This window comes from Elgaria multicarinata, chromosome 6 (assembly GCF_023053635.1).
Source record: "Elgaria multicarinata webbii isolate HBS135686 ecotype San Diego chromosome 6, rElgMul1.1.pri, whole genome shotgun sequence".
NCBI classification, from domain to species: Eukaryota; Metazoa; Chordata; class Lepidosauria; order Squamata; family Anguidae; genus Elgaria; species Elgaria multicarinata.
In genome coordinates this window covers 110,482-126,163 of record NC_086176.1, presented here as the reverse complement: position 1 = coordinate 126,163, position 15,682 = coordinate 110,482, and the positions used below count along the sequence as shown (strand labels likewise).

Sequence of the window (15,682 nt, the reverse complement as noted above, 5' to 3'; positions counted from 1 at the left end):
GCTTTGCTTCCAGACCCCTGATCATCCTGGTTGCCCTCCTCTGAACATGCTCCAGCTTGTGTGTCCTTCTTGAATTGTGGAGCCCAGAACTGGACGCAATACTCTAGATGAGGCCTAACCAGGGCCGAATAGAGAAGAACCAGTACCTCACGTGATTTGGAAGCTATACTTCTATTAATGCAGCCCAAAATAGCATTGGCCTTTCTTGCAGCCATATCGCACTGTTGGCTCATATTCAGCTTGCGATCTACAACAATTCCAAGATCCTTCTCGTTTGTAGTATTGCTGAGCCAAGTGTCCCCCATCTTGTAACTGTGCCTTTGGTTTCTATTTCCTAAATGTAGAACTTGGCATTTATCCCTATTAAATTTCATCCTGTTGTTTTCAGCCCAGCACTCCAGCCTATCAAGATCACTTTGAAGTTTGTTTCTGTCTTCCAGGGTATTAGCTATCCCACCCAATTTTGTGTCATCTGCAAATTTGATAAGCGTTCCCTGCACCTCCTCGTCCAAATCATTAATAAAAATTAATGCACCTCAGGTGTCTTTTGTTTTCAAAACACATTATTAATTCAAATCTGCCTTTGTGTTTGAAACCTGCAGTATCATCTTCAGTGACTAGGTGGCAGATTTCCTTTACCAGTAGATAGTTTTGCAGTCAATAATTTTAAAAGACTGGAGGGAGAGTTCCAGAGGTATACAGCTGCCCCACTCCTCTCCCACTGTGATGCAGTCCACCATCAAATGAATGCAGTGGACAGACACCTCCGTCAGCAGGCAGCATGCCAGCAGCTGTGGCTTCACTCAGATGGGGCACAATGCGCCCAACTCTGACAGCTGTGTAAGTTTGTGTCAAGGCCTTGCTGTATCAAACTAAGAACCATTCTAACTCATGTGAAGCTGCATCTGTTCACTAGTGATTAAATAAATCTTGAATGAAATATATTAAACAAAATTCATAAAGTATTAAAAACAACTTTGTAAAATAATTAGCAACACTGCAGTTGCCCACTCCAGCTGTTTTATTTATTTATTATTGCATTTATATCCTGCCTTTTTTCCTCTAAGGAAACCAAGGCAGTGTACACAATTCTCCTCCTCCTCTCTATGTTATCCTCACAACAACCCTATGAGGTGGATTGGGCTGAGTGTATGTGACTGGCCCAAAGACACCCAGTGGGTTTCCATGGCTGAGTGGGGACTAGAACCCGGATCTCCCGACTCCCAGTACAACACTTTAGCCAGTCCACAACACTGGCTCTCACTGGCTGTTTGCCCTCTCACCCACCTTATTATTATTATTATTATTTATTTATATAGCACCATCGATGTACATGGTGCTGTACAGATAACACAGTAAATAGCAAGACCCTGCCGCATAGGCTTACAATCTAGTAAAGTTGTAGTAAACAATAAGAAGGGAAAGAGAATGCAAACAGGCACAGGGAAGTGTAAACAGGCACCGGGAAGGGTGAAGCTAACAGTATAGAGTCAGAACAAACTCAAAGTTTAAAAGCTATAGGGAAAAGAAAAGTTTTTAGCTGTGTTTTAAAAGCTGTGATTGAGTTGGTAGTTCTCAGGTGTTCTGGAAGAGCATTCCAGGCATGAGGGGCAGCAGAGGAAAATGGACGAAGCCGAGCAAGGGAAGTAGAGACCCTTGGGCAGGCAAGAAGCATGGCATCAGAGGAGCGAAGAGCACGAGCGGGGCAATAGTGTGAGATGAGAGAGGAGAGATAGGCAGGAGCTAGACCGTGAAGAGCTTTGAAGGTCAACAGGAGAAGTTTATATTGGATTCTGGAATGAATTGGGAGCCAATGAAGAGATTTCAGAAGCGGAGTGACATGGTCAGAGCGGCGGGCCAGGAAGATGATCTTAGCGGCAGAGTGGTGGACAGAGACCAGCGGACTGATGTGAGACGAGGGGAGGCCAGAGAGGAGGAGGTTGCAGTAGTCCAACCGAGAGATAACCAGTGCGTGAACGAGAGTCTTGGCAGAAGAGACAGACAAAAATGGTCGAATCCTGGCAATATTATATAGGAAGAAACGACAAGATTTAGCTACTGCCTCGATATGAGGAATAAAGGAGAGCGAGGAATCAAATATAAAGCCAAGGCTACGAGTTTCCTTGACCGGAGTAAGCGTGACATCGTTGACAGTAAGAGAGAATGAGAGGTGAGGAGAAGGTTTAGGAGGGAAAACAAGCAGTTCAGTTTTTGCCATGTTAAGCTTCAAGCGACGATGAAGCAGCCAAGCTGAGATATCTGAAAGACATGCCGAGATACGATCGTGAACATCAGGAGAAAGTTCCGGAGATGAGAGGTATAGTTGTGTGTCATCGGCATACAGGTGATATTGGAGGCCATGAGATTGAATAAGTTTACCCAAGGGCAGCATGTATAGAGAAAACAGCAGCGGGCCAAGCACCGAGCCTTGCGGAACCCCTACTGAAAGGGGAAAGGAGGAGGACGAGCTGCCGTTAGCCGACACGCTGAAAGAGCGACCCTCTAGATAGGAGGCGAACCAGTTATAGACAGAGCCACAGAGTCCAAGGTCATGGAGGGAATCTAAGAGAAGATCGTGATCAACCGTGTCAAAGGCTGCAGTTAGATCAAGGAGAATAAGGACGGAATAATGGCCCTTAGACTTGGCAGTGAGAAGATCATTGGTGATCTTGGTAAGGGCTGTTTCAGTGGAATGCAGAGGACGGAATCCAGATTGAAAGGGATCCAGAGCAGAGTTACTAGAGAGAAAGTCAAGACAGCGAGAGTAGACCACACGTTCCAGAATCTTTGAGACAAGGGGCAACAGAGAGACAGGTCGGTAGTTAGACAGAGAAAGTCGATCCCACCACCAAGTACATCCCCACCACACTGATCTGAGAGTCTACTGATGCACAGCATTTCCAAATCACAATACTAATACAGCTGAGCTCAGGTTCCTTTATTTATTGGCCTTAAAGCATAATGCCCTGCCAGGTGCCCTCACAGAAGGCAGCAGTGCTATGGCAGTGTCAAAAAGTCAATAGAGGCAACCAGGATAGGACTGTGTGAAGGGAATTGGCAAGTATCAGGTAAGCTACCCATCGCACTGTTCAGTTGCTTATGCAAGTTTTTGGTACTTGCCCCCAAATTATGAAATTGTCAATGGTTTCTCATTTAATTTGCACTTCTGACTAAATTTGAAAGAAATCCAGTTAAAATGCCTTCTTCTTATGCATCAATATTTTAATAGCTGTACCCCATTATAAATAAGAATACAAGTAACAAATAGAACTGATGCAAAAAGGGCATTTTTGGAGTGGCTTTGCAAACTCTGAGATGGGAAAAGAACAAAGAGGTTTCAGAGGAGAGAAGCAATGGGGAAAACAATGAGGAATGTTGAGGAAAAGCCTATGCAAGAGTAGATTTTTAATGTGCCTCTCTGCGCTGTACTTTGAAGAAAAAAGTTAACTTTGCGCCAACAAGTACTACATCCAATGCAATGGTGCATGGACACTTGTTTTGCCCAATTCCTTCCTGCTTCTGCTTGTCATTGGGAGGAACAGAAAGATATAAATAGCAGTTATTCCGAACAAGTTTATATTTACAACTAAAATACACATCAGCTTTGGCTATTTTAAAACTGGCAACATGAGGGCAACGCTTTACCAAGTTCCACTGATATCTCATGTTTTGTGCATACATTGTTTTACACTTATGTTGGCTACAGGTACTTCTGCCCCGACTTGTTTTTGGCTTCTGATAGACACATACACAGAAAGTGTCACCTTTTAAACAAGATCTCTTAGAGGACCCCTCCCCCAACACACAAAATAAGAACAGCCATTCTGCAACCTCTGAAATGTCTCCTTTGAGGAAGGAAGTGAAGATTCCTTGACACAATCCACCTAACACAGTCCATAAAAATGTTTAGTTGTCCACATACCTAGGTTATTTGTTGCACAACACTTGCCTGCAAGAAAAAGCACCAACTCCTCTTTAGAGGGAGAGGAAGGAAGGAATGAGATGGATAGTATCTCCAACATCTCGTACCAATAAAAATTCATATAGCCTTTCCACAATTTCTGCTCCTTCAGGGGTTTTATTCACACCTGTGTCATCTCTTCTTGGCTAATTTCTGGCTTCTGATGTATGTATTCAGCATACTGAAGCTTATTAGTATTTATAGGTCACTTAAAATTTGAAATTGTAGCCAATGTTAGCACAAACAAAAGGAAATTCCCTAACCTTCTTCACTACAGTCTGTTGTACCAACCCCAAAAGCTGGCAAGTCCAGGGGCCCTCAATAAATACCTAGGATGTGGGGCAGGGGGCTGCTGGAGGAGGGCAATAGCTCTTAGTCAGGAGAATGCACCATCAGTGAGGTGTGGGGAAAAGAAGACTTTTAGCATCTAGTTTTGGGAAGAAGTAATAAAATCTATTTGGAAAATAACATGGGAGTTAGTGGGCTTTCCCCCTTTCAAATTACTGTCTTGTTGGTAGCATTCTCTCTTGTGTTTAACTTATGGTGATTGCGTGTGTTTTTAAAATAAGCCTTGCTAAAGCTAGTATGAAAATCTGAAAATACTACAATGCTCAGAAAGTTGTAAGGCATGACATAGGATACAAGTTAATCCATATGGGCTCAATGGGTTATCCTACCAAAACAAAGGATAGCATCTCCTGGACGCTAGTGACCGCAGTGATTGGGTCCAACAGGAAGCCCACAATCATATTTCAGGATATGCCTATAGTTTTAACAATTTGTCCCCAATTGCCAACATTTACTGAAGCTTGATTACAATAAATATAATCAACTTTTAACTATATGACAATTTTTTCAAACTCAGTTTTCACATTGGATCAGGTCATTTCTTTGACAGATCTCACAATGGAGGGAATGAAACAGTGGGTTCACACCAAGGATCTGTATTGGGAGCAGTGCTCTTTAACTTGTTCATAAATGAGCTGCTGTTAGAAGTGTCACTGAGGACACCAAATTGTTCATGGTTGTTAAAAGAAAAAGGGACAAAGAGCTCCAAAATCAAACAGGGGGAATGGAAGTTAAAACTCCTAATGTGGTTTATTTATTTTATTTATTTATTTATTTATTTACATTTATATACCGCCCCACAGCCGAAGCTCTCTGGGCGGTTTACAACATTTAAAAATAGTAAACATTAAAAGTATACAATTTAAAAACACACACACACACACACACACACACATAAAAACAGTATAAAAACAACAGTATCCATTTAAATGTAACCAAGTGTAAAGTAATGCACATTTGGTGCAAAAAATCTTAACTGCATATGTACTGATGGGATCTGAACTGGCAGTGACTGACAGGATAGGGATCCTGGGATTGTGATGGATGGCTCAATGAAAACATCAAACCAGAATACGGCTGTTGTGAAAAAGGCAAATTCCATATTGGGGATCATTAGGAAAGAATTGAAAATAAAGCTGCCAAAACCAGAACCTTTATACAAATTTATGGCATGATCACACTTGGGATATTGTGCATATTTCTGATCACATCATCTTCAAAAAGAACTGAAAAAGGTGCAGAAAAGGGCAATCAAAATGATCAAGGGGCTGCAGTAATTCCCCTGTGGGGGTGATTATGATGTTTGAAATGTTTTACCTTAGAAAAAAGGCAAGTAAGTGAGGACATTGTAGAGGTATATACAATTAGACATAGCATGAAGAAAGTGGATGTGGAGCTTTTCTTCCCTCTCTCATCATCCATGAATCTAGAGTCATCCAATGAAGCTGAGTGGTGGAAGATTCGGGACAGATAAAAGGAAGCCATCATCCCCACCAACCAGGCACAAAATCTTGGGTTTTTTCTTGTATTTCTCCTTTGCTCCTCATATTCAAATCTGTTGCAAGTCATGCTGCTCCTCCCTATACAATGTTGTTGACCTTACAATCATAGAATAGTAGAGTTGGAAGAGGCCTACAAGGCCATCGAGTCCAACCCCCTGCTCAATGCAGGAATCCACCCTAAAGCATCCCTGACAGATGGTTGTCCAGCCTCCTCTTGAATGCCTCTAGTGTGGGAGAGCCCACAACCTCCCTAGGTAACTGATTCCATTGTCGTACTGCTCTAACAGTCAGGGAGTTTTTCCTGATGTCCAACTGGAATCTGGCTTCCTTTAACTTGAGCCAGTTATTCTGTGTCCTGCACTCTGGGAGGATCGCTGTATTTCATGTTCTGGCCATTTTTGCTTTATTAGTTCAATTGTTCTTGTCCTACCTCAATCCTTCCACATCTAACCCTTTATTGTATGCAGAACATACAGTGCTCTTGCTCATAGTCCTACACTACACTATTCTCTTCTACTTTCAATGAACTCTTTATTTTATCCTTAAAAATTTCACAGCCTCACCCTCATCTCTTTCTGATCTATGTATAAGCCTGTGATATTTGCTCCTCCAACACTGCCAGTCTCCTTTACTGCCTGCATACATTCTCTCTTTGCTGCCTGTGTGGTCTCATCTCTTCCTTTAGACTCCAATTCAGGCTCCCAAATAAAACTCCAACTCTTCCATGTACTTTTGGCTTGTTCATCCACCCATCCACCATCCCATCTTAATCCACGGCTAAAGAGAAATTTAAGTTATGTGTTAACAGCTTTTGGAAATATTCTTTTCCCATTAACCATGCTTAACATTTCTTCTTTTGAAATGTAGGTTGCAAGCTTCTCAAAACAGGGATGTCTTTCACTCATATTGCTCTTTATGTAGCATAGAAATATTACAGCCATTAACCCCTAAAGAGCTACCATAAGAGAGATCAAAGGTTTCATCACTGGGTGGCATTTCACCTGTGCTAGAGTCCAAAAACTGGGCATTTTCTGGAGTGGCACCAAAAGAAAAATGAACAACCTACTGAAGGAAACCTGCTTGGTTCCATCACTGCTTCTCTTTTGACAAATAGCTGAGCTACTTCAACAGGCTTTGCCAGGTATTGCTTTTTAAAATTGTTTTTGTCACAGCTGTGTTCTTATAACAAGTGTTCTTCAAAACTGTTTTACTTTAAGTTGTGGATTGTTTTATCATTGTTTATACTGCTTTATTTTCTATCACATGGTTTGCCACCTTGAATATTCTATTCATAGAAAAGCAGGACAGAATGGTTGAGAAACAAAAAACATCCTTGAGCAGAGGTTAAGAGTGAAATACCTCTATTTGAGATATTTGAGCAGTACAACAATGGAACCAGTAACCTAGGGAGGTAGTGGGCTCTCCCACAATAGAGGCATTCAAGAGGCAGCTGGACAACCATCTGTCAGGGATGCTTTAGGGGGGATTCCTGCATTGAGCAGGGGGTTGGACTTGATGGCCTTGTAGGCCTCTTCCAACTCTACTATTCTATGATTCTATGCCATGAGTTACTTAATTGGGCCTTAAAGGTGCTGCAATTCTCTCAGCTTCAGCCCCGACCCAACTCTACTGCCCACCTGTAATAAAGGGACTGTACTACTAGCCTATCATATATATAATCTATATGATACATGGCACAAAAGTTCTAAGTATTATTATAGGTTACTCCCCACACATTCACTTTCATTGCTGATCAACCATGCATTTGCTATAATGTGAGTGGCAGCGAGTCTAAAACCACACAGTAGCACACATGCAGAACCCTTAATTGTAAGCTTCAATGGGGTTGACTTGCAGTACAAACACAGAGACCTCATCTTTTGTCATAACAGAAGTAAAAATACCTTACACAAGCTGCTATCCCTCAGAATCACTTCTTGAAATTCCATATCGTGAATCGTGAATCCAAACTTACTGAGGCGCCTTTCCTAACACTTTAATGGAGACAGCTCCCTTATTCGTCCAAGTTAGCGTTTTATCCGCAAACAGAAGATGTTCAATAACTTCAGCCTTTAACTACGATATGCACGTTTACTTGCGAGCAGCCCCCTCTGGCATCAGTGGGACATCCTGGGAAGTAAGTCACGCAGAGGACAGGACAGGGCTGCACCCAGCATGCTGACCTCGGTCCAGTCCCTGGAGAGCTCCGCCCTATCCCACCCCCTTAGGGAAAAGGGCTCCCGCTGAACGGTTCCGCCCCCCTTCCCCCCCCCCGGCCCCGCTCTTAAGCATTCCCAGGGCAACAACTTTTCCTCACCCGGAAGGAAACGCGACACGCCCTTCAACGAGCAAACCTCGTTTCATGTTGCGGGGAGCCCACTTGGGTCTCTGCCCGGTCTGGGTCAGCAGGGATAGGTTGGGGGAAGGCAACACCGACAAGGCCGTCGGAAACGGGCACAAGAAGCCCGAGGGCCGCCCCTCCGCCCGGGAGGCGCTCAAGCAGGGCGAACGAGCGGCCCGAAGGAGGGAGGGGAGGGGGAAGGGGAGGGAGGACGCCCATCCCCGCCGCGCCCCTCACCGTGTGCTCATGCTCGTCGGCCCGGCCGCGCAAAACCAACAAGGCCGCCACGCACCACAGGAGCCCGGCCGGCGCCATCCCCGTCTCCGCCAGCCTCCACCGAAGAAAAGGAGGCGCCGCTTCCGCCGTTCACGCCACGTCATCCGGGCGCACACCGGAACAGCCGCTACTTACGGCGGCCGACACCGCCCAAAAGCCGCATCGCGCGCAAGCGGAGGGCGGGGCGCGGCGTAGCGCAGCGATCGAGTGGGCGGGCGGCAACTCTACCCCTGCGCGTGTGAGTGACGACAGCGGGGCAGGGCGGGGCGGGGCGTGCTCCACCTGGAACGGCTCTCCAGCCGGGAGCGGCCCGAGCCGCCAATCACAGAGGCTAGGGTAGCTGGGCTCCTCGTGGCCAGCGCACTTAGGAGCCAAGCTCCGGAGGGCGCTCGCCCCAACGCTGCCTTCGCAGTGGAGGAGGGGCAGTGCTAGTGCTTGAGACACCGGCCCCCTTCAGAAGACGCCGTAAGCCAAGGCGAAGACGGCTTTCCGGCTTGACCACCGTGGTTAAAGCCACGGTCTAAGGCAGCGGTTCCCAAACTGTTTCAGGTCACCGCCCCCTTGGTTCCACAAACTCATGCCCAGTGCCCCCCCCCACTATAAAAATCATTATTCAGAATAGCAGTTTTCAACAACCCACTACGGAAGATACTAACAATAAAATTCAAAACAGTAACAATTAATTGAATACTTATTCAAAATCCAATTGCATTTTTTTAGTTTATTCAATTAAACCTAATTGATGAACTTGATCCAGTGATACCATCTTTTCAAAGTCTGATAGTCATTTAGCAAGAATATTAGATATCACCAGGGCCGGCACCAGACTATATTGCACCCTAGGCAGGAGCGTTCTCAAGCCTCCGCCCCACCCCCCTCACTCCCGCCCCCTTTGCTTGCCCGCCCGCTCGCTCCTGCCCCCCTTGCTTGCCTGCTCACCAACCCCCCTCGCTCGCCCACTCACCGCTCCCCCCTCGTTCGCTCACACCCACTCCCTCCCACTCCCGGCTTTGAAGCCAGGACACTGGGGTTGGGGGGCAAGGCAGAGGCTTCGAAGCAGCACCCCCCGGAAGTGGCTCCCTGGCGCACCGTACTGAAGCCTCCGTCCCGCCCCCTCCAGGCTTTGAAGCCAGGATGCTGGGGTTGGGGGGCGGGGCAGAGGCTTTGAAGTGGCGCGCCTGGAAGTGAAGAACGGCTTCTGGGTGCGCTGTTCGGCGCCCTCGTTTGCTTGGCGCTCTAGGCCGCCGCCTGAGTTGCCTCTATGACAGTGCCGGGCCTGGATATCACATTTAGTAATTAGGATAGAGTACCTCACTATTCTGTAAATTCTAAACGTGATGGATGGGCTTGATGAAGTGATGCTGGTTTAAAGTCGCTTAACATGAGTCTTAAATCACCACATTTAGTAATCTGGAGTCGATTTTTTTGCTTGGAGAGAAGTAGGCAGACCACACTAAAACCACATTCCACCAAATATGATGTTGGAAATGCAACCAGGAGCTTCTGAACCACTCTCCATAGTGCAGGATAGCGATCAGAAATGTCCTTCTGTAACCAAAGCTCCTGGTATAGAAAAGACCACCTTGAGTGCCCCCCCTGCCGCCCCCTTGCCTCTTAACGCCCCCCCATGCAATCCCACCGCCCCCAAGGGGGCAGTACCGCCCACTTTGGGAACCACTGATTTAAGGTGTCTTCTGAACGGGGCCATTTTTACTCCGCTTTTCCCCTCTGAAACAGGACCCGCTCAAAGCAGGGACGAAAATGACATCCTCTTTACCCCCCCCCCCCCAAAGCATGCCGGGTCATTGGTCAGCCCGTCGCAACACCGTGCGCACTTTATTTATTTAATTATAGAATTTTAATAGATTGATGTCCCAATCCTATCCTATGGAATCAGAATGGGTCACACCACATTCTCCGAATGCGAAAAGCCCGTCGTCTTGCCAACTTCGGAAGGGCAAAATTCCATAGAGGCGGAGACAAAATCCAGGAGGGTTGAGGGGGTTCAGCCCAGCATCTACACAGTGGATCTGCCCATGTAGGGAGTAAGCCACACTGTGACATGGTGTGCCAAGCAATTAGGAGAGACAGATCCTTTATTCTAATGTGTTTGAAAGATGATGAATAAGTTGTAGTCATCTCCAGAGATACAGATGAAATGCTTCTATTGTTGCACTTCTTCACTACAAAAGCAACTGAAGCATGAACAGGTTCTGTAACACCTATTTCCCCCCCTGGTTTGCCTCTGCGTTTTTTACTTCCCATTTCATAAGTGGGGCAAGCCTTCCTCCCTTTTCATTGCTATAAGAGAGAACTCTTTTTTCACTTGCTTGCTCTGCAGCCCACCCCACCCTTGTCCTTCCCCCTCCCCCTCCAGTTCATTGGTTCTTGTCGTTGATGGACATTGTGATCAAGTGGCAGCCTTCTCCCCTCACTCATTGGAGCGCCTATGAAAATTAAAACAAAATGCGTACAGCTCCCTCATTTGTAAAGATAAAGAGATGAAACTTGGGTCTGTATGAGCTCTTAAGTATTTATTTATTTATTTATTTAATTACATTTTTATACCGCCCAATAGCCGAAGCTCTCTGGGCGGTTCACAAAAATTAAAACCACAGTAAAACACCCAACAGTTTAAAACACAATTACGAAATACAGTATAAAAAGCGCAACCAGGATAAAACCACACAGCAAAGTTGATATAGGATTAAAATACAGAGTTAAAACAGTAAAATTTAAATTTAAGTTAAAATTAAGTGTTAAAATACTGAGTGAATAAAAAGGTCTTCAGCTGGCGACGAAAGCAGTACAGTGTAGGCGCCAAGCGGACCTCTCTGGGGAGCTCGTTCCACAACCGGGGTGCCACAGCGGAGAAAGCCCTCCTCCTAGTAGCCACCTGCCTCACTTCCTTTGGCAGGGGCTCATGGAGAAGGCCCCCTGTAGATGATCTTAAGGTCCGGGTAGGTACATATGGGAGGAGGCGTTCCTTCAGATAACCTGGCCCCAAACCGTTTAGGGCTTTAAATGTCAATACCAGCACTTTGAATTGGGCCCGGACCTGGACTGGCAGCCAATGAAGTTGTAAAAGGACTGGCGTAATGTGATCTTGCCGGCCAGTCCCTGTTAATAACCTTGCTGCCCTGTTTTGCACCAGTTGAAGTTTCCGGACCATTTTCAAAGGCAGCCCCACGTATAACGCATTGCAGTAATCCAAACGAGAGGTTATCAGAGCATGGATAACTGTAGCTAAGCTATCTCTGTCCAGATAAGGGCGCAGCTGGTATATCAGCCTGAGCTGATAGGGATTTAGGCATGCCAAATTTGAATCAGATTGGTTCATCCCTTGATTTTTTAGGATTTTTAAATTTCCCTCTCCTCAAATCGTTACTTCCCATTAGCACACACACATCTCTCCGATTCTGCACCAGGAGTGCATTAAGGCAGAATTGGAGGTGTGTGTGTGTTCAGTGGAGCTCGTTTATTGCCTGGGCATGATTCCCTTACTCAAGAGCAAATCCCATTAATTTCAACTGCATTTACATCCAAGTCATACTAAAATCTGATGCATGCTTACCTTTGAGTAAACCCTGTTGAACAGAGAGAGACTTACTTCTGAGTAAACAGATGTAAGACCTCAGAAGTAAACATAGGGTTGCAGTTTGCTGTTTTAGACTTTAAAAAAAAGCTTGAGTGACCACACTATTAAAAATCAGTTCTATACGTGTTTACTCAGAAGTAAGTCTCTCTCCATATTTGGATGAGGCTGAGTGGGGTGAGGGGTGGCTTTGATATTGACAACTGTGGCTAATCAAAATGCTTGCATCTACATAATTTTTAAAGATAAAGTGATGAAATAGCTCTTAAGGAGGGCTTTAGCCATGCGAAGATTAAATCAGATCCGTTCATGTCTTGATTTTAAGGATTTTATAAAACGGAAATTAACAAAAATGCTTACATCTGTGTAATTTTTATAGATAGAGATGAAACTTGACACCGTGATGGCTCTTAAGGAGGGTTTTAGTCATGCCAAATTTGAATCAGGTCCGTTCATGCCTTGATTTTTAAGATTCTTTTTTTAAAAAAAACCTCAAATCATCCTCGTGATATTCCACCAATGCGAAATTCCACCTGTTTACTTTTGTGGAGGATGTGTTTTCCTTTACTTTGATAATGCACAGCTATGCATCTTACAGTTCATAAAAACAGAGATCTGCTAGGGTCCTCAGAGACATGGGCTCCTTCCCTCCCCTCTCGCTCTGGCTTAACAACAGTCTAGTGATTTACTAATTTAATGTTTCATGGGCTGGGCATTGTTTTTGCAGGCAATAAGGATGGGGTTGGAACAGTAAAAAGCCCATTCAACAGACTAAGCACAAGTCCATTCATTTGATACCACGTTCTGGAGAAGGAGAACCATTCCAGCAAGACTACATTCAAAGCACACGTTCCCAACAAAGGAAAAGCAAGAGGACAGCAATACACAGAGGCTTAAGGATGTATTAAATCCACTTGGGGAAAATAAACAAGACTTTCCCCGCACCAAAATGATATGCAAAGATGGGTGCAGGACAGGGACATCATGTGAGTCCCGTGCTGCAATACCAGACATGGCGAGAGTGCATTAAACCTCTGGTGTGATGGAGCTCCAAGATACCATTGCTAGGTGGTTTTCAAAACCTGTAAATAAGAGCTTGCTAAGCTTCCATGAGTAAGGCTTCACTCAGTATCGTCCTTCAAGGGCTTTGGAAGGAGTCTGATATTTTATTAGTGGTCTGACAAAGTTACCTCCCCTGTCCAACTCATGTCTGAAGTAATGATGTGTGACTGCAAAATACAGTACAGCAAGATGCACCTGTTTCAAAAACGTATGGGAAGAGGCGTTACATCAAATACGCTCAACATCTAAGGTCCTCCTCTGGTTGGCTACTCTGAGAGAAGCAACCAGGGAGAGGGCCTTTTCAGTGGTGGCCCTCCAATTATGGAACAAACTCCCCGACGAGGCTCGCCTGGTGCCAACATTATCTTTTCAGCACCAGGCCAAGACTTTTCTCTTCTCCCAAGCATTTAACAGCATATGCTGAGTTTTTTTCTTAACTGACCCTAAAATAGTTTTTAAATGGATATTATCTGTTTTCATGCTTTTTATGGTTTTATTTTTTTTATATTTGTTTTTAATGTTCACTGTTTTTAATCTTTGTAAACCGCATATGATTCATGCAGTCATATTTTGCACTAGGGGAAGTTTATGGACAGTTTTGAAAGGGAGCCCCACATACAACACATTACAATAATCCACACAGGAGATTACCAGGGCATGAATCACTGCAGCTAGGCTAACTACCTCCAGATAGGTCTGTAGCTCTGATAGCAGCCTGATAAAAGGTACTTCGAGCCACTTGAGCCTCTAGTGACAGTGATGGATCCAGGAGCAACCCCAAACTATCCACCTGATCTTTCAGGAGTACAATCCCTTCTAGAACATGTTGAATCCCATTCATCCAGTTTGAAGAACCAGCCACTAGCAGTGCCTCTGTCTTGTCTAGACTGAGATTCAGTTTGTTAGCCCTCATCCAGTCCATTACCATGGCCAAGGACAAGTTCATCACCCTTGCAGCCTCACCTGGCTCCAAAGAAAAGAAGAAATAGAATTCTGTGTCATCTGCATTCTGATGAGAATACACTTCAACCCCCTGAATGATCTCACTCAGTGGTTTCATGTAGATGTTGAATCACAGCATGAGGGACAAGATGTAACCCTGAAAAGTAAAAATGCCCTGGGGTCAGCCATCACACACTCAAGAACCTTGCCCCAAAAGGGAACATTTACCACTGGCCTGTAATTATTATTCATATCTTCTGGGTACAGTGATGGCTTCTTCAGGATTGATCACACTACTGCCCCCTTTAAGGTGGCTAGGACGACTTATACTCTAAGAGAGTTGACTGTTTTGACTACTGCACTCAGCCAGCTGTTCCCCTCCTTGCCAGATGTATTTATTTATTGCATTTCTATACCGCCCAATAGCCAAAGCTGTCTGGGCGGTTCACAAAAGTTTAAACCATCAAATACGAATCAAAGTATAAAACAAATAAAAGTATAACGGGCAAAAAACAAATAACGGGCTCAAGTTAAAGAAGCCAGATTCCAGCTGGACATCAGGAAAAACTCCCTGACTGTTAGAGCAGTGCGACAATGGAAGCAGTTACCTAGGGAGGTTGTGGGCTCTCCCACACTAGAGGCCTTCAAGAGGCAGCTGGACAAGCATCTGTCGGGGATGCTTTAGGGTGGATTCCTGCATTGAGCAGGGGGTTGGACTCGATGGCCTTGTAGGCCCCTTCCAACTCTGCTATTCTATAAAAACAATATAAAAGCACAACCAGGGTAAAACCAGGCAGCAATGCAGAGATTTATACAGATTTAAAATACAGATTTAAAGCAGCAAAGTTAAAAGACTAAGATGGTAAACTGTTAAAATACTGGGAAAATAAGGTCTTCACCTGATATCGAAAAGAGTATAATGTAGGTGCTCGGAAACCTGTCTAGGGAGTTTATTCCACAGCTGGGGTGCCACAGCAGAGAAGGCCCTCCTCCTGGTAGCCACCTGCCTCACTTCCTTTGGCAGGGGGCTCATGAAGAAGGACCCCTGAAGATGATCTAGGGCCCAGGCAGGCACATATGGGAGGAGGTGTTCCTTCAGATAAATGGCCCCAAGCCATTAGGGCTTTGAATGTTAATGCCAGCACTTTGAATTGGGCCCCTGCATCTGGTTTGCCACAAAGGCCAAGGGTCGGGCAAATGAGTGGTTGACGGAACTTTATCAAGCACTTTGTCCGCATCCTCAGGTCCTACAAACTGGAATTCATCCAACCATATAAGATCAGACATGTCCACACATTAAAATGTCTCAACTGCAAATTATGATGTACATTAGTGATTTTGCCCTCAAAATGTCTAGCAAACATGTCGCACAGCATGCTAGCATGCTATCAGCGTTTAACACATCAACATTGGTAACTCATTTTTAAAGCACTTTGTGGATATTGGCTAGCCTAAAGATGAGAACAGGGCTGGAGGGTAGCCAGATCTACCTACTATTGGATCCACTTCTCCTATTTTAACTTCATAGACCCCCTCTTTCTGTCATGTTTCACCTCAGAGTTTGAGAATTGGGGCTTAAAACCTACTGGCTCTCATGTTTCTCTCTACTTGCAATCACGTACTCCCTGCAGAAAGAAATACTGAATCTGTAAAAC

The 15,682-nt window shown here is 44.9% G+C and overlaps 1 protein-coding gene across 1 annotated transcript in view; it reads right to left on the bottom strand.

Annotated features, from left to right (window-relative positions):
* Positions 1 to 8,502, bottom strand: part of TM9SF3 (transmembrane 9 superfamily member 3) — a 66,138-nt gene extending 57,636 nt beyond the window's left edge. The window contains exon 1 of the mRNA XM_063128854.1: positions 8,390 to 8,502. Coding sequence (XP_062984924.1) covers positions 8,390 to 8,467 — 78 coding nt within the window. The 5' untranslated portion in view covers positions 8,468 to 8,502. The remainder of the gene's footprint in view (positions 1 to 8,389) is intronic.
* Between the last annotated feature and the right edge of the window lie 7,180 nt (positions 8,503 to 15,682).